At 41.0% G+C, this 18,377-nt stretch overlaps 1 protein-coding gene across 8 annotated transcripts in view; it reads right to left on the bottom strand.

The window, feature by feature from the left end:
* Positions 1-7,269: 7,269 nt before the first annotated feature.
* The window catches only part of nrxn3a (neurexin 3a), a 144,751-nt gene continuing 133,643 nt past the window's right edge, over positions 7,270-18,377 (bottom strand). For 3 of the 8 annotated variants that reach the window (XM_069172480.1, XM_069172482.1, XM_069172484.1), the window contains 3 exons: positions 18,061-18,368; positions 17,543-17,633; positions 7,270-7,665 (listed from right to left, as the gene is read on the bottom strand). In XM_069172480.1, coding sequence (XP_069028581.1) covers positions 7,361-7,665; positions 17,543-17,633; positions 18,061-18,368 — 704 coding nt within the window. In that variant the 3' untranslated portion in view covers positions 7,270-7,360. Of the gene's footprint in view, positions 7,666-8,194; positions 8,285-10,882; positions 16,116-17,542; positions 17,634-18,060; positions 18,369-18,377 lie in introns of those variants that run through there. The other 5 variants (XM_069172481.1, XM_069172485.1, XR_011179408.1 and 2 more) reach the window with 4 other exon arrangements.

The raw sequence follows: 18,377 nt of genomic DNA, 5'->3' as shown, positions 1-18,377 counted from the left end.
TAATAAACAGTCGTTAATGTCTGAATAAGAAGAAACAGGCTCAAATCTCAACAAAAATTTGTTCTTGAAATGATAGGTGACAGAAGTTCTTGAAGGGATACTACTCAATAAATGTGCTCTCACTACTGAGCTGCTTTCATGTAGCTCCAGTATTAGTAGTAGTGATGATTCATGTGACAGAATCAGGTCACATCTGTCATGTTAATCAACCCCCCCCCTCTTGATGAAGAAGGCCACGCCCACATAACTAAAGAAACGAGTACATGAAGGACAGAACAGGAAAGACGGGTTTTGTTGTTTTTTTTATGCCATGATAAATGATATGTTTGGAAGTGTTGGGAAAGAGTGTAGAAGGTCAAAAATAAGTTTCAGTTTTTAGTTTAGTTTTAGTTTCAGTAGAGAAATGGGCACCTGTGATGTCCAAATACAAAATGTCTGGATTCAGAAAGAAAATAACGGACATTAGATTGTGTGTATGAATCTCTAGAGAGGGTAAAAGAATTACAATTTATGAATGCGTGGTTTGATGAAAGAAATCACTTCATTACTTTAGTTTATTCAGCAAATCATTTATAAATGTAAGAAGATGTTTGTGTAAAGGTCATTGAGGAATAAGAATTGGACATGAGCAGAGAGCTCACCTCCAAAGTTTTGTCAAACTCTGGAAACGGTCAACAGAGACCCTTGAAATGCTCCAGAAAGTCTACGGCGATGAAGCGACGTGTTCTGAGTGACGTTCACGTTTCAAGAGGGGCGGAGCTTCACTGTCCGAGACCGAAGAAGGCGTCAGGTCAGGAGACACCAGCTGGGTTTTCTTTGACATTTGCAGGGTTGTGCAACCGCGGCTTCGTCCCCCAGAGTCAGACTGTCAACACAGAGTTCCACTGGGACCTTCTGAGGGGAACATTCACTGCGGACCACCTGAACTGAGGCACCGTGGCAACAGGCTTCTCCACCATGATAAAACACCTGCTCACAGCGCTTCTCTTCTTGCCAGCAACAACCAAATCATCGCTCCCCACCACAAAGCAATTTTAGCTGAAGATGTAAAATAAAGTCAAAACTACTGTTTAAGAAGTTGGAAGCACCTTCTCCAGAAACGGGCCAGTGAAGTGGGGCTTCTTCAAGATATTCCAACTTGGACAGAAATCAGGATTTAAAACACTGATTAATGTAACTCATAATAATTCCATTAATGAAATACAGGTATGTTTATATCAGTTATAAGAAAGAGAAGCTGGGGGGTTACTCGCAAACAAAAGCCTTCTAACGAGGCCATGAGCAAAGAAAACGGGCGTGAAACAGACACGAGTGGCCAAAAACATGGAAACTTGACAACAAAAGAATCATTAAAATACACGAGGGAGGGGAGAACAACGAGGGACAGATGAAACTAATCAGAGCTGGGTAGATAATCACAAGTGGGAAAGACACAAGGGTAAGAAGTTAAAGGGTGAGTGATGAACGCGCGGTGAACATCTGAACGCAGCAACTGAAAGGAATCGTGAAAACATCAGAAGAAAGGGAAATAAAACAGCAGCAAAACGATCACCTTCAGTCAGATGATTCAACTTCAAAAGCTTCCTTTCAATAAATTCAAGCATAAAGAATATTTATGTTTCTTTTGAAATGGTGTCAAATTAGGAGCTATAAAAGTTATCAGTCACATACTGTATCAAATGGATGTAACATCAGTGACCAGCTCGGCTTTTTATGGGAACCAGCTGTGCTCTGTGTGTGGCTGAAATACCAAGATATAAAAAAAATGAACATGGACAGAGTATTGTTCAGACTGGAGATTTGGACTTTGGACTTCACATGTCAGGTTTAGTGAATGCATGACGGCCTTAAGATTCATGTAACATGGAAGACCATGAAAGTCTTCCCTGGCTGACCCTCCATTCAACCTGCTGTGCCTTTGTTCCTTTAGATTTACCAGAGAGACGGAGTAGGAATACAGCAGATAAAAAAAGGCTGTTTTTAATTCTCGCCCTGCTCTGCAGCATCACCTTCCCCCCGACTTGATTTTTGTGGCCACAAATCCAAGGAATGTACATTTCTGTTGGATGCCTGTGTGAAAAAGAAGCTTTTGTGGCAGCGATCACACGGCGGTTACAGAAAAATGTCTGTCCTCCTACTCGTGAGAAGCACACAGAGTCCGGCCGGACGCTGAGTGATGCTGGAAGTGTGACAGAAGACAACGCTGCAAAGAAAGAGACTAATTAGCTACGCAAGTTCAACCAGCGAGGCCGGGAAAAAGAGTGTGTGTGTGTGTGTGTGTTTCAAGGGAAAGGGGACCAGTGGTAAACAGGATCATTACATTTTCATTTTCTCATACGGTTAAGGAGCTTTTCTTTGGCCTGTAGTGACCTAATTTCACTCAAACACACACAATGTTTGGTGCTTCTGTTTGGTTATCTGAACTTTGCTGTAGGTCTCCCACATCACACACAGCTCACTTCTACAGAGAAGCTGGTCTTAATAAGGCCTCGTTCACCATATTCATCATTTCATATATATGAGCCATATATAATGTTCAGTTTACTGACGTCACCAAAACAGGAGGGCCAAAACCACGATTTGGATTGTCTGCTTTGCTGCATCGATGCCTGAAGAAAATTTAATCCTAAATTAACTGATTTAACTGGAACATTTTACACACAATTAATGCAGAAAATCTGAGTTAAAGAGTTCACTTACTCTTCTTGCCGTCTTCATGATGTTCTTTACTGGGTGCAAGAAAAGTGATTAACAAGAAGATCAGAACAACAAGAGCATAAAATCTGAAAGGGCACCAATAATAAAAACTAGTTTGTTGACAGAAAGAAAGAAAGAAAGAAAGAAAGAAAGAAAGAAAGAAAGAAAGAAAGAAAGAAAGAAAGAAAGAAAGAAAGAAAGAAAGAAAGAATTAAATCCTTTTTTCCTAAAGAGGCCACATTTGCAAATATAGTCAATATTTCCACACCGCAACACAAAGATGTTGTTAATGTAAGAGTGGACGGACAGACGGACTTCCTGTTTGCTGTCGGAGCCTCAGATGTAGAAATATCAAACAAATCATGAGAAACGTATATAAACTCCTTCTCTGCATATTTTTCATTCATCCGGTGGAAAACATCCAGATTTCATATCAACCGTCTTCATATCTTCAGAGATTAGTTTGTATTTATAAAAATGCACAAGGTCAGGTATGATGTCATCTCGACTGTGTTCTAATGTCCTGAATACCACAAGAGGGCGCCGTTCATATGGACTCTTCTCTGTATGAATGCATGAATTATAAATATTATCTTCCACTTGTGCCAATAAAGCGGCCTAAAATCAAGCACACTGACCCTCTAAGGAGGCTTTTATTGCTGGTATTGCAGCTTAAGATACTTCTGCATTGGAACCATTTTACAGACCTGAAGCTACGAACTCTTTTATAAACAGTCTGTGGGTCTAATGAAGTGTAGTAAATAAAACCTCCAATATCACAGAATCTGCTGCTACCTGACGCCCACCTGTTCACCTTCATGTTACTATGACGATATTGTAAACAGACTTTCTCATCACTGTATTGATTCATAGTAAAAAAGGACAACAAATGTGACAACTGGGAAAAAAACCCTGAACTTTGAATGTAGTCGTGACTGCAGTGGAGCTGGAAATCAATCAAACTTAATGAAAACTAACCATGAGAACAAAAAAACAAGTAAACAAAACCAATCAAATGTCTTCATGAATTAATAAACAAGGCACAAAATCCCACAGCAGTCGGCGTGGAGGCTTTCTAAAACAACCTCTAACAGGATTTGAGGTGCTGGCGGTGAATCTGTGGCAGGATTAAGGTCAGAGTTCAGGCTGTGACCTGCAGCGGGTGCATCACGTCTGATCACACTGACCATTACGACAACCATCTCTCTCTGGGGTGAAAATGGAAGATCCTATTTAAAACGTGTTTTTTGTAGTTTTAGGTGTAAACAATCAACATATGTATCATATGAATTCATGCAACATGACTGTATTTTTCCATCTTCCTTGTCTGGTATGTGGTTCGTCGACAGCTGCACCTGCTCAGACTATAAAACCAGCCGCCTGTTCGACATGTGAGGTGATCGGCATCGTTTTATATTGTTTGGACTTTTGTTTCATCAGAACTTTGTTCCAAAAATCAACCAGTTACTTTTTGATTGTTTTTACAACCTGTTCAGCAGCCAAATGTACAGTTAGTTACATGTTCACAGAGCTTCATGTCACACAGTCTGGGACTTTAAAGTAGAATTCAAAAGAGAAAATATGTGTAACTGTCCAAATACTTCTGATCAGGACTCTGTGTTTTAATATTAGAGATTAAAAGGAGGGATTTCTCTTCCCTGGAGGGAACCATATTCTGTTCTGGGTTAAAAACGGTTTCCAAAACTGCTCAAGTAACAACAGCTTCATGCACACCAATACCATCCTGGTGAGGAGGAAGAGGAGGAGGGGAAGGAGGAGAAGGAGAAGGAGGAGGAGGAAGAGGAGGAGGGGGAGGAGGAGAAGGAGAAGGAGAAGGAGGAGGAAGAGGAGGAGGGGAAGGAGGAGAAGGAGAAGGAGGAGGAAGAGGAGGAGAAGGAGGCAGAAGAGGGGAAGCAGGAGGAAGGGAAGGAGGAGGAGGAGGACTCCAGACTGTAGTTGACGAGACCTTTAACCTTTTTACATTAGTAGACGTTCACCTTTAATTCTCTGCCTCCATGTTGGTGTGGGAGTGATTTTAACATGACATGTATATGAAGAAAAGAGAAAATATAAATACAAGACCGATAAGAAGGTAAATGGACGGTCCAAACTTGCTTCATCACTAATAGTGGTTTCAATTTTTCAGTACAGTTTTTATATTTGGACCAAAAGTCCACAGAAATATGCAACATAAAAAATAACTCTCCCACAACACATGACATTAAACACCTGGTCAGTGAGGAGGAGGAAGAAACTGTGTTCATCTGACAGGAGTTCAACACTCAGAAAACACATCAACAATAAAAGAGCTGAACAACAAACTACTGAGGAGTCCGTCGGGCCGACAGAGATGCACTTCAGTGGCTTTAATCATAACAATAAATGGATCGCCGGTTCTGATTCTGTTTTCTTCTGAGTGAGCAGAGAAACATCACATGTTGTCAGTAGATATTCACAGAGGAACTTCTTTCAACACCTTTCAAATCTGAAGAAAACGTGAACACAGGTAGAAATAGTGACTTCCAAACTGATGTTTCAAAGACCAAATAAAAACACATTTTCTATTAGCTTTAAGCAACGAGGTCCAACGTGAAGAAAAACATCATTCAGGATCTCCCAACACTTAAATTCAAAACACACTTGTTGGGTTATTTTTGCTGATCAAAATGCACTCAAATAATTTAATTATCAAAGATTTCAGTGCCTTTAACTTCTCTTTATCAAAGCGTCACAGCGACGCCGTGAGAAGCTGCTTCACTCAAAGACTGCAGAATAATTCCAGAGAAAAAAAGAAAGTTTTATTTGTTATCAAACTGATGAAAAAAAGTTTATGAAAAGTAACAATTTGAACTGAAAAATGTGAATTTCTAAGAAAAAAAAGTCTGCATCGCCACATCATCAATGACAATAGCAGATAATGGGAACATGAAGGGACAGAAAAATATTTTCAAAATAAAAGTTGAACTCGCGATAAAGAGGTGACGACAATGATCCGAGGTGACCAGTCCCACGTAAAGAAAACAAGTTTTATCTCTGAACTGTGAACCGCCGTCCATATAGATTCTCTGTCTTTTATAACTTTATACTCTCTTTCAAAATAAAATGAAATAAAAAAAAAAACCAACATAAGACACGAGAGTAGCCCAGAACAAGAACGCCATGGTACAGAAGGAAGGGCACCTTGTATTTGTTGGACAACTGCAAGTAGTTAAATATTCATGCAACTTTAGAAACATCTCCGTTTAGATTTCTAGGCTAACAATACATTTTTTTATTCTTTATGAATATCAATATGATTCTCCACATTCTGGTTAAAGTCTTTCTCCATGTAAATTAACAGTGAATAGATTTTTGTCATGAAATCTGCTGATAAACCATTATGTTCAGTCTGTACAATAGAGGTACTAAAAATTACAACTGTCATGGTATATGTACAATTTACTACCTACAAAGAACAACAGATAGCATGTAATAAAATATGTAAACAAATTTCTTATTTTTTGACACAGTTGACTGTGACAGCAGATAGAATTCACACTTTCAACATTGGATTTATTTCCGTACACACACGTGTTAACAGTGTTGAAGTACTGCATTTGTCGTCTTCCTGACACCTCCATAGAAAAAGAGAATGATAGGCAATGAACCAACATACAGTTTTGCAAAAAGATAAAACCACCACTGGCTGTGCGTCGATAACAGACCGTTTATCTTTAGGAGACTGATCTTTTTTTTTTCTTCGATGGTTAACATTTTTCGAGGGGTTCAGAAAGAGGGGACGTCCCGATCTGATGGTGAAGAACTGTTTTTGCATCAAAGAGAACATGGTCCAAGTTTAACACCGTATAATGGACTTTTACTATACTGTATTTCACTGCAGAATCAGGATGGCATGCATCATACAATCAGCTGCTTCTTTACCGAGAGAAGCGGCAAATTCTCTCCACAAAGTGAGTCACTGTGTCCGTCAGACAATGGGAATAATTGTGGTGAATCGGACGCCAGAGCAAACAGATGCTATGAGATCTGCCCGGGACCAAATTTGCTCACTTGGTTTCATTATACACAGAAATACGTTTTCTTTTCTTACTCTTCTTTTTGTCTTTTTTTTTTTTTTTTTTTTTTTCCTCTTTTGCTCAAAGCAAAAATAAGTAAGACACCACACTTACATTATTTATAAACCATAAAAATTTGTAATATTTTGATACAAGAGTCCTTTTCACTTTTACAATGATTGTGTGCCTGACCCCCTCGCTTCTCGTTAAGCACTACATGTTGCTTACATGCTGAAAATGTAGAAGATTATGAGCCTTTTGTAATTAACAATTTCACAAAAATTGTTTAATGCCAAGGATCACATAGCTCTAAAAGTCACTTAGGAGAATGATGCTGTGAAGTATTTTCTATACTGATAACGTCTCTGACCAGATAGAAGAGTAAGGTCTCTAAAGTTGCTATTTAACCTTGTCATTAAGCGTCTGCTTAATAGTAAGTGTGCTTTATGTTACAGTACATATCATCAGTTCAACTACTCAGCACAGTATAGGATTATTCAAGTTCCATGTTATACCATCATTTGTCATAGCTCCTCACGAGGAAACCGAAAAGTAAATGTTCTCTTTCTTTCTCTCGTCGCCATCTCGTGTTCAGGAAAGTCTCACAGTCACACGTAGTACTCCTTGTCCTTGTTTTTCTGTCTCTTGTTGCTGCCTTTCGAGCTCTGCTGTTTGTCCTTCATGACAGCGCCGTTGCTCTGCACGGCCGAGTTGGTTATGTAGTTCCTGCTCTCGTCCACCTGGTAGGAGCCTTCATCTCTGTTCCTGTACTTATACATGGCATACAGAAGGATGAGGATGCACAGGGCAGCGGCCGCCACTATTCCGATGACCATCCCGGTGGTGCTGCTAGATTCACGGACCACTTCCGAGGTCCCCGGGACCCGCCTGACGCCTGGCTCTGTGGGGAGTGCTGTGGGTATATTACGGAACATTGGGGAGGTTATTAATGGGCCCCTCGGCTCGGTGCTGTCTACCTCAAAGGATGTGGGCAATGGAAGCAACACTAGGTCGGGCTGGGGTTCTAGCTCGCGGTTACTCATTTTGCCGGAGCACTGTGGAGGGCTGCGGTGGAGGCAGAGGTGGTGGTGGTGCGGCTCTGGTCGGCGGCTAGCGGTACGGCGGTAGTGGTAGTCCTACCGCGTCTGCAGACGGAAGGTTTGTTAGGGCTAAAAGTCTCGGGAGCGTTTGCTTTGGAGTCACCTTGAAGGCCTGACGAGGACAAGGTCTTATCTGTGACCCAGGAGAAGGCCGCGTAAAAATCTTCATCACCAGTAGGGGGCCGGTTAGACTTGAACGCTTTCCCAGAGCCATACCCGATATCACCAAGCCATCATCATCACAATCATCGCTGCCTCGGTCCGACAAGCAAGGTACCCCCGCCTCAGTGGCCGTGGACAGGGACTCTTTGGTGGTCTCAATAATGGTGAGGAGTGGGTGGTGGGTTGAGGGAGTGGGAATGAAGGGTGCACGAGGAGCTACGGAGGGGTGCACTAATGGATCCTCAAGTACTCTGATGACTAACTCAGCTCCTGGTTGGAGACACACAGGCGGTCAGATTAGAGGCCGACATTTCTACAGCGGGACACGAACACGAGCAGGCAGCAAGCAAACCCAAACCGACGGACTGGAACTCGGCCCATAAAGCAAAGAAAACACAACGCAAAGCAAACATTTCAAAAGGTTTAAGACGGTCGAGCAGGAGCCACAAAGAAACTTCAATAGTTATCAAATATTTCCAATATTCTTTCAGAAAATGTTAAAGTAAGTTTGATATTTAAACATAAAGCAGAGATTTGTATTTACTTGAATGTCAAAGAATACGTAAAAAAACAACAACTTTATTTTATAGGACTTTAATTGAGACATTGCGTAATCAGTGCCGTTATCCAAACTAAAGACGGCCATCTTTATAGAAATGACCGCCAGCATGTCGCTGCTCAGCGGCTCTCCGATCGTCTTCAACCTTTTTATTTTGTTACGGCAGCGGAGAAAATTGTAGTTATATTTCCACAAACTTTTCTCAGATGCAGAGCTGAACCGCATTGGAATAATTTAACACCTAAATAATTCTACGTTTAGTCAAAAGTCCTCACAAATAGACTCAGACCGTCTGTGGAATCAGAACAAATGATATTAATATCTTAAAGTCATCATTGGCTCGTAAATACAAACTTTTCGTTTCTAATTTCCAGTTTGGACGAGTCCGACTGGAAGTTGTGTTGAAGCCTGAATGAGTCTTCAGAACCAGAAAGGTGACGACTGACTGGACATCAGAGACGTTTCCTTACAGAACATTAGCTTCATCTCACCGTCATCCCGCCTCTGATGACATCATCAGCCTCCTCTCCTCCGTTAGACGCTTAGTCACTGTACTGTTTCTACGTTCTTCATGACCTTTACACTTTTCATTAATTATATTTGACGATGATTCATTCATAAAAGCAGCTCTGAGACCAAGAAAAATACGTTTAACTACAATTTGACATGTTTAACTGTCAGGTTGTCAACGGCAGAGTGAAGTCAGCTGAATGTTCTCCCTCCGTTAAACCCAGCCGGCTTCCTGCTCTTTAATCCACTGATGGATGGACGGCTTCATTTAGTGACAACGATCTCTCAACTCTCCAAACAAATCAATTCAATTACACTCGACATAGATTTATTTCATACAGTTTACGCATTTTATTTTCTCGAATGCAGGTTAGTAGAAAAAGATCAAATAACAATAATTCTCTGCAACCGATATCTGAACTCAAAACTTTAGGATTCGTCTCGATGGAAAGTGTGTTAAACTATTAATTACAAGGTTTACTAGAGATTTCACTTTTGATTTACATTAATTAATAGAAAATGTTGTTCCAGTCAAGACTAAATACGGCTACAGATTAAAAAAGCTTCTCAGCTACTTGGAGCTTCGTAAAGTTACTTGGTACTGAAGGTGGTTCTGAAACTCATTATTCAGTCCCTCCAGGAGCTTTTTGGTTTTGTCTGCAATGAAAAATGTTTGATTTTCAGCAGATTAAAAAAAAAAAAATTGTGATGTCATTTTTACGTGTTTTTCTCTTTAAATTGTAGGGATCAGAAAACAACTTTTTGTATTAATTTATTGAATTTAGAGAACCGTGGAGATTAAAGTTCCTAAAAGCTCCTAAAAGGTCCTAAAAGCTCCCAAAAAGGTCCTAAAAGCTGCGTATGTTTCCAGAACAGACCGTCTGTGACTGGAATATAGAAACAACGACTACATCAGCTGTCAAAATAAGAGCTTTAGATGCCGTTTAATTCATATTTATTTAATTAATTGAATATCAATTGCTCCGACAAATACTGCAGTGTTTGCGATTGCGATTCCCTGGAGGGCCTACCGATACAACGACGTCTCGGTCCAAGTCTTATGGTTGTTTCTGTATCTATAAAGAAGCAGAAGACTTCATGTGGAGGTGCAGCTGCTTCTTCAGTTCTAATTAACACCTGAACACTAAAGTCAGACTTTCTGGTGACGAGCGTTGCTGAAAGCTGATTTTGAAGCCGGTATCACCGGAGTGAACATTCAACGTGTCGTTGACACACCGACATTAAACCGTCCGCTGCCGTCGAGCATCACGTGCAGTGCGATCTTTCATTCCAAATCAGACATCAATACAAACGACCGTAACTCTCGAACCACCAACACACATTCACAGACCCAACAGAAGCCTTTTATTCCATCATGTCACACCATAAAATGCCGTTAGAGACTCCGTCAGCTGTCGCATGTGCACATTGATTAGAGATGCAGTTTGCAAGCTTTGAAATAAAGTGTTGCTTCAAATAAGATCATATTGTTTTTCATGTACTTCTTATGTGTTGAGGATGTAGTTAGTTGGTAGAACCTAAAGGCCTCAGACAGCCAGTAAAGAGCAATAATCTGAATTATTAAACATTTTCCACAATTAAATGATTTTCAGATGGTCTTTCCTGCAGCCTCAAACAACTCGGTGGTTTGAAATTGATTAATTTTCCACATATCACCTGCTTTTAGTGTGAAATACTCAGAAACAAACGTCGCGACATGTTCCACAAACTGCATCTTTAAAACAAATAACTGCATTCAGATAGAATAAAAACATACAGACTGAATCGTGTCAACTTACATCAACAAATTGCCCGCATGATTTAGGCATGAAGAAAAGAATTTACAAAGGAAAGGTTGTGTAAGAATGTTGGATAGCCACTTGGTACCGTTACAGATCATTTTTATCCATTGTGTTCTATTTTAAAACATGACGGTACAGGGAGGCAACAACACATACATCCACACCACATAACAGAAAAAATAAACACCATAATTCTGTTTTTTATGTTTTTTTTTTCCTGGTAAATAATTTGTTTTTCCAAAAAAAAAAGTGTATCTGCATTTTTTCAGACTTCAATGGTACCTAAAATCTATTCAATGTTACAGTTTTTGCTTAATTTGTCATTTGTTCTTTAGTGTAGAATGGATGGATGACTTTATATTTTAATATCTCTAAAGACAAGGGAGAAGGTGAAGAAGGGGCGGGACCTATGAACATACTACAGAGGAAATGAGGATGATGAGGGTGACAGTGTAAGTCAGTTGCCATGTCCATGTAAAGGCAGTACGAAGCGGTCGGGCGGCATTAGAGCTTTTGGCTGTAAGGAAGGGATGGGGATATACAAACAATGAGCAATATACATGCCCATCTACAGAAAAGAACAGAAGAACTCTAACACTGACATGTCTTACAAACCCTAAACTGCAACTTCTTAGCCATGCAACTCTTTGGTTGGTTTCTTACAGTAAAAATATTCAGCAGAGATTTTATTTGTTTCGTCAAAATAGATTTTTAAAATTCTGTAAAATGGAGGATATGTGAGAAATCTGGATCTGGAACTGCTTCACCTACAGATTTGTGGGCTTCTTTATGTGCTCAAAAAAAAAAATCAATAAAAAAAAAAATCCTGAAGTTGAGGTGCTTATGTTGTTTTAAATTTGATTTATTTTAGGTAATTGTTTGCCAAGAAAGCTTCACTGTCAGAAATAAAACACACAAGCTAGTCACTGAAGGAGTTCCAAATCCAAAAAAGTTAAATTATGTCAAAAATATCTCGCACTGTGATTTAGATATTATCGGATTTACAAAACAATAAAAAATAAAAGGAAAAAGGAAAACATACTTAATAAGCCAGAAACATAATCAGAACCAAAATGCCAGTGATCAATTGTTAAAACTACCAAATGAAAAAATGTTAAGATGAAAGAACAAAGCCATTTAAAATTTTGCACACACTACAACCAGATGCACACAATAGAAAACAGACACCGCTGAGGGAGGCGCTCGGCGGCCGCCGGGCTCCTCGCTCACGTGTTCCTCGATGACAAATCTATCGCTAAGGTTAGTCTTTAAACATGAACCGGCCGTGCAGTCTGGGTGTACATCAGAGAGAGACGGTGCTGGCTGACGATGGGTTATTACTGCTAGTATTTGGTTTAGTTTTAGTTGTACTGCAGGATGTTGATGCATGCTTAAAGTAAGTTGCATTTAGGGAAAGTAGAAAAGAAACAACACAGCAAACTGGGCGCAGGTTGGACTGAACCGATGTTGACCGATGTTAGAAACGTGGGAGACGGACACCGTGTCCCAGTCCCATAAACGGACGGGTTATCATCATAAATAATAAAGATAATTATGCATTACATTAACCGTAAGGATACATGTCTACAGTCAAACTTCAGCCAATTCTCCTCTCCACCTGTGACGCGGTAGCGTCACCAGTTTACATCGACTCTATCCAGGTTGGAATTTAGTCACCACGCCACAATAAAGTGGCTCAACGTGGTGCAGGATGGGACTGGGACACAGCTGGAGGGAAACTCAGGGGAACGACACAAAATAAAAACACAAAACATAGATTCAAAATGTCGTAGTAAACGTGAAATGTCATTTATTCAGAATTCAATCATGATACTGAGTCAGAAGACAAAGTGTAAAGCTGATATCCACGACAGGGGGCCGCTTGGAAATAAGGAAATGATTCCAGCCAATAAAATACTAATACAGAGGAAGTTAAAGCTGCAGAGATGCATGAAAATATAAAAGTTGTATAGGAGTCGCCTCAACTGCTCACACAGTCGACCACGACAGACGTCAGCTGACGAGCTCGAGCAGCTGTTCGTGGCTTCAGACCGTTTTAGATCCTTTAAATCTTTAATCATTCGGTACCAGAAGACAATATTCTTCGTCTACGTGTACTTGGACTACTGCGTTAGTCGTCCTCTGTCCATACGCCTGCAAATACAGATGCTGATGTTGTTTCCTAGCAACAACAGGTCTACCGTGAGAAGCACAGTGAACCAGCTGACTGCAGCAGCGATCAGAGGAGAGGACCAGGAGTTCATCACAGATCCCACTGCAACTACATTACATATAAAGTCATTAAAGGGCAGGAAAATATTGAGGATATCAGCTTTAAACCTGCGGCGTCTTCTGACTTATGGTTTAATATTTTGTCTACATGTTTTATTTTCCCATGTAGGTAAAAATGTAATTAGAGAGTGATTCCATAAGATGGCAAATCTCTGACGAGTCAGCTGGAAGGAAGCAACAAATATTTATATATTATAACCATGTGTTAGAAAACGTTCAACACGTATGTGTGAGTGATTTATGATTTATTACTGATTTAATACATGGTCTTTAAAATTTCTGTTCACAAATTGTGTTTTAAAACTCTGATCAGTGAGTTTGTGAAATCTGCCTGCTATAAATAATAATAATCTATAAACACTCGTGTGTTAATGAAAAGCCTTTTACTTTTTTTTTTTTTTTTAAGATAACCTACATTTTGTAATTATTTTAGCATTTTTAGTCCATTTTTTTTACACTACTTGAATGTATTAAGTTTACATATAATTGTTTATAATAGTCCCTCATCTGTTATTATTTCGTATGGAGTGATGACTCCCTAAAAATTTGATAATTTCTCATTTTCAGTCTTTTCAATAATCTTAATAAGGACACATTTCCTATTATTATTATAATTATTATTATTATTATGATGTCCTTCTGGAAGAGCAGTTGGAGGTGACTCGGCCAGCGGAGGTGGCGATGAACCGAGTGAAGCACCGTATGCAGTTTAATACATATTAAATTACTCGTGGTTCTTTAGTGAATCAGGTCAACAACTGAGGAAACGCTCGTATCATCATATTAATGCTGCATTTGTTTGTTAATGACATTGGGCAGAAAATATTTGTTTTAATATTTTCATCCAAGGCTGCCGTTTTTTTAAATTTCCTTACGGTCAGAGATGTTTATGAGAAGAAATAGTTTCATACGACGGCAGCTAAAAGTTCTGATATTTGAGGAAAAGATTTGAAAGAAGAAACCGTTAAAGTGAGATTAATAAAGCTTGATGAGATATTATCTTTATTTAGCGTCGCATTTCTTGAGTCTTGTGGTTGTAAAATTTGTAAGAGAAACAAAGAATTGTGTTATTAATTATAGGCCCTCGGGTGTATTTTATCATATTGTATCAAACTAAATATCTCTGGCCTTATATTATTTATTTGCCTATTAAATAAATCGTATTTATCTCAGCAGCAACGCTTTCCGAAGCCTTTTGATTTGCCATCTTATGAAATGAACTGAGAGGAGAACAGAAGATTTACAACAGAGAACAGAATCACTTGATAACTTCTCCAGACAGACTGACAGACTGACAGACTGACAGACTGACAGACTGACGACAGCGTGGAGCAACACGGACGACATTCAATGACGCTGCGACCGCAAAAAATGGCTCACAACTTAAACACGAATGCAGACAGAACAACCAAGTTAGTCTAGATGCAGGAAGGATGGCGTCCAAAAGGCATGCAGAGAAATGATCAGAGGTCAACCCTGAACACAATGACTGGAAGAGGCTGAGAAACCATGAAGCCGATGGTTGCTTCAGAGAAAAATCCATGTGGACAATACTAGTTTGTGGAAAAAAATCTTATCGTGCCATCAACGTTAGAAGATGTTCAGACACCTCAGAGGAGGTTGGTTGGAGCAGGAAGGACCAATTAGAGGCACGCCGAGGTTTTTAAATGGAAATCATGGCATGAATTATATCAAATGTTCAGGGTTAAAAAATTGATGGCAGGAAAAGTTTTTTTTCCTTCGTATTTGCCTTGAAAAGGGAATAAGGATGTTTTCTTTCAAAGCTGCAGGGTACAAAGCCTCGTGGTACCCCAGAAGAAGAAACATGGACACAGTCATCACCCACCAGAACGTCATGCCAACGAGATGAGGCCAAAATACACAAATGCATTTTTGGACAATTGGCGAATAGACGGGAATGATGTCTTTTTTAAAACCAAAACAAAATTTAGACCCCAAAAAAAAAAAAAAAAAAAAAAAAAAAAAGGCAAAACAACCGGAAATAGCATTGACTTCCAAAAAAGAGCAAAGAAAAATTTCAAAATAAAAGCATGCAGCTGTCAACGTCAAAGTGATGTTAGGGTTAGAATGGCGTGAATTTCTGTGTAAACACATGATTGGATGACTGGGGCCCTGTCTTTGTCTTTCTTCACAAATCCCCACGGATCTTCACAGCACAGCTTTAAACCCATTTTCACAACAATAGTTCACATCCTCTTTGAAAAAATTTGGGAATGACCTTCGATGGGGGAGAATCTAGTGGTGATCGGCAGGACGAAGAAATCCTCAAATCATACATCTGATCATCACCTCTAACTAGATTACACTACAAATATTACATTTCTCACAATCTGTTCTTAATAATACTTTTATTATTAACTATTAGGTGTAAATAACTCTTTTCTTGTCGATGTCAAAGAGTGCAACTCACCCAAAGTCACTTTATCCAGCTTTTAATTTACAGAATAACACAACGTCATAATTAATAAGTCCTTCACTGTTTAACAGTAATTTGTTTAATATTCTGACATGATATTTACACCCAACAGCTGCAATTTAAAGGAATGATGTTTTCTGCTTGGGTGAATATCAGGGTTGATTCAAATGAGCATTATTTTGAAATATCCGTCATATCAACGTGTTTAAACAAGAAAATCCCTCAAAGATTCTACCGTCTCCCTCAGAAACGTGTAATCCTTTTCTTTAATGCAGCAGCGAAAACATGTCTAAAAAAAAAAAAGGGAAATTCCCAAATTCTTTCAAACCGATTCTCTGAAGTGATCACAACAGTTTTGAATTTGTCATGTTTCGGTACAAAAAAGACAGAATAACAAGTACACCTAAAAGCAAAAGTATGACCCAAAAAAAGAAAAAACCTGTACACAGAAATTCAATGATATCTGTTCTCTATCACATGTACCAGCGCAAGCTTCTAAATCTGGAAACACACAAATGGAAACACAACGTAAAAACACGTCAATGTAATCTCGACACAACGACACTCATTTCAGCTGAAAACAAACTGGAAAACATAAATAAAAACTGTGAAAGTAAAGAGTTTGAAGTAGATGAGTGGAGCGGTGAGTGCAGGAGCGATGGACGCAGACAGGATGGACGTGTTGCAGCATCAGTGCAGAGAACATGAGTCACCGTCATACAAACTCAGCACACTGGTGATGACGACCGACCTCAGCAACGCTCTCAGCACACAACGTTTGTATGAGTGCTGGCGACCATGTTCACCACTTTGGAGGACCCCATGTGCAAGTGTAGCTCATGATTTCAGAGGCTTTCTACTGCCGTCAGCTAGCGGCGTGCTAAATTTGAATTTGCATTTAAATCATGCAGCTCTCCGTGGATTGGTCACGCTAACCGTCGCTACGCGGCGCTGCTCGATGAAGTTACACTTGGTCTAACCATGGGGCGGCGCTGCTCTATGAAGTTACACTTGGTCTAACCATGGGGCGGCGCTGCTCGATGAAGTTATACTTGGTCTAACCATGGGGCGGCGCTGCTCTATGAAGTTACACTTGGTCTAACCATGGGGCGGCGCTGCTCGATGAAGTTATACTTGGTCTAACCATGGGGCGGCGCTGCTCTATGAAGTTATACTTGGTCTAACCATGGGGCGGCGCTGCTCTATGAAGTTACACTTGGTCTAACCATGGGGCGGCGCTGCTCTATGAAGTTATACTTGGTCTAACCATGGGGCGGCGCTGCTCTATGAAGTTATACTTGGTCTAACCATGGGGCGGCGCTGCTCTATGAAGTTACACTTGGTCTAACCATGGGGCGGCGCTGCTCTATGAAGTTACACTTGGTCTAACCATGGGGCGGCGCTGCTCTATGAAGTTACACTTGGTCTAACCATGGGGCGGCGCTGCTCTATGAAGTTACACTTGGTCTAACCATGGGGCGGCGCTGCTCTATGAAGTTACACTTGGTCTAACCATGGGGCGGCGCTGCTCTATGAAGTTACACTTGGTCTAACCATGGGGCGGCGCTGCTCTATGAAGTTATACTTGGTCTAACCATGGGGCGGCGCTGCTCGATGAAGTTACACTTGGTCTAACCATGGGGCGGCGCTGCTCGATGAAGTTACACTTGGTCTAACCATGGGGCGGCGCTGCTCTATGAAGTTATACTTGGTCTAACCATGGGGCGGCGCTGCTCTATGAAGTTACACTTGGTCTAACCATGGGGCGGCGCTGCTCTATGAAGTTATACTTGGTCTAACCATGGGGCGGCGCTGCTCGATGAAGTTATACTTGGTCTAACCATGGGGCGGCGCTGCTCTGAGGATGCTGAACATCCTCGGGTGCAGATGAGTGGAAGCACAGAGAAAGCAAGCAAATGCAAACTAACCTAGCCCACCTGCATGGATGGTTTCACACTCCTCCAGGTCCTCGTCGTCGCTCGAACACTCCGCAGACGACACGATGTCATCTGACGTGTGCTTCACGGGGGACGGGGGACGGAGGATGGAGGACATCAGCAACGTCAGCAACGTCAGACCAACCATGAAGATCAAGAAGAAAGAATGGAGGTCAATAATCACAACTCTGGTGTCCCTCTGACGAACTCTAGGACAAACCCTGTCTCTTTGAACCCTGTCTCTAGGAAGAACCCCGTCTCTAGGACGAACCCCGTCTCTTTGAACCCCATCTCTAGGGTTTTTCTAGGGTTCTCTAGGATGAACTCTCAGCTCTGGTGACCTCATCATTCACATCCTCACAGTGAGGACTGTTTATTTGTCCCCTACATGGACAGTGAGGACTGTTTGTGTGTCCCCTACATGGACAGTGAGGACTGTTTGTGTGTCCCCTACATGGACAGTGAGGACTGTTTATGTGTCCCCTACATGTCTGGAAGGACGTTCCTACCTGTACAGTTGAAGAGGACCTCTGTTTCCGTGTGGTGGTGGTGGACATCATGGTGGTCGTCTCTATGAAGTTGGTGGACATCTCCGGAGCCATGGCGGTGGTCCGGGCCGAGCCGGCTCCGCCGGGCACGTCCCCGACCAGCCTGACGCTGCCGTTGATCCTGATGTTCGGGTTTCCTTCAGCCGCCATGTTCAGCACCTTCAGGCCGTTGTAATAAAGACCCGACAGCTGACCCTGAAACGGTCGGCCGCGGTCGCTGCCGCCGATCGCCACGGTCGCTTGAGTGTTGAAAATAGTTAGCTGCCGTCCTGGAGGAG

Source organism: Embiotoca jacksoni, unplaced genomic scaffold (genome assembly GCF_022577435.1).
Source record: "Embiotoca jacksoni isolate LCO1_2020_lvr unplaced genomic scaffold, fEmbJac1.0.p SCAF_53, whole genome shotgun sequence".
Lineage (NCBI taxonomy): Eukaryota > Metazoa > Chordata > Actinopteri > Embiotocidae > Embiotoca > Embiotoca jacksoni.
The sequence above is the reverse complement of the archived record's forward strand: the minus strand, read 5'-3'. Positions and strand labels throughout refer to the sequence as shown.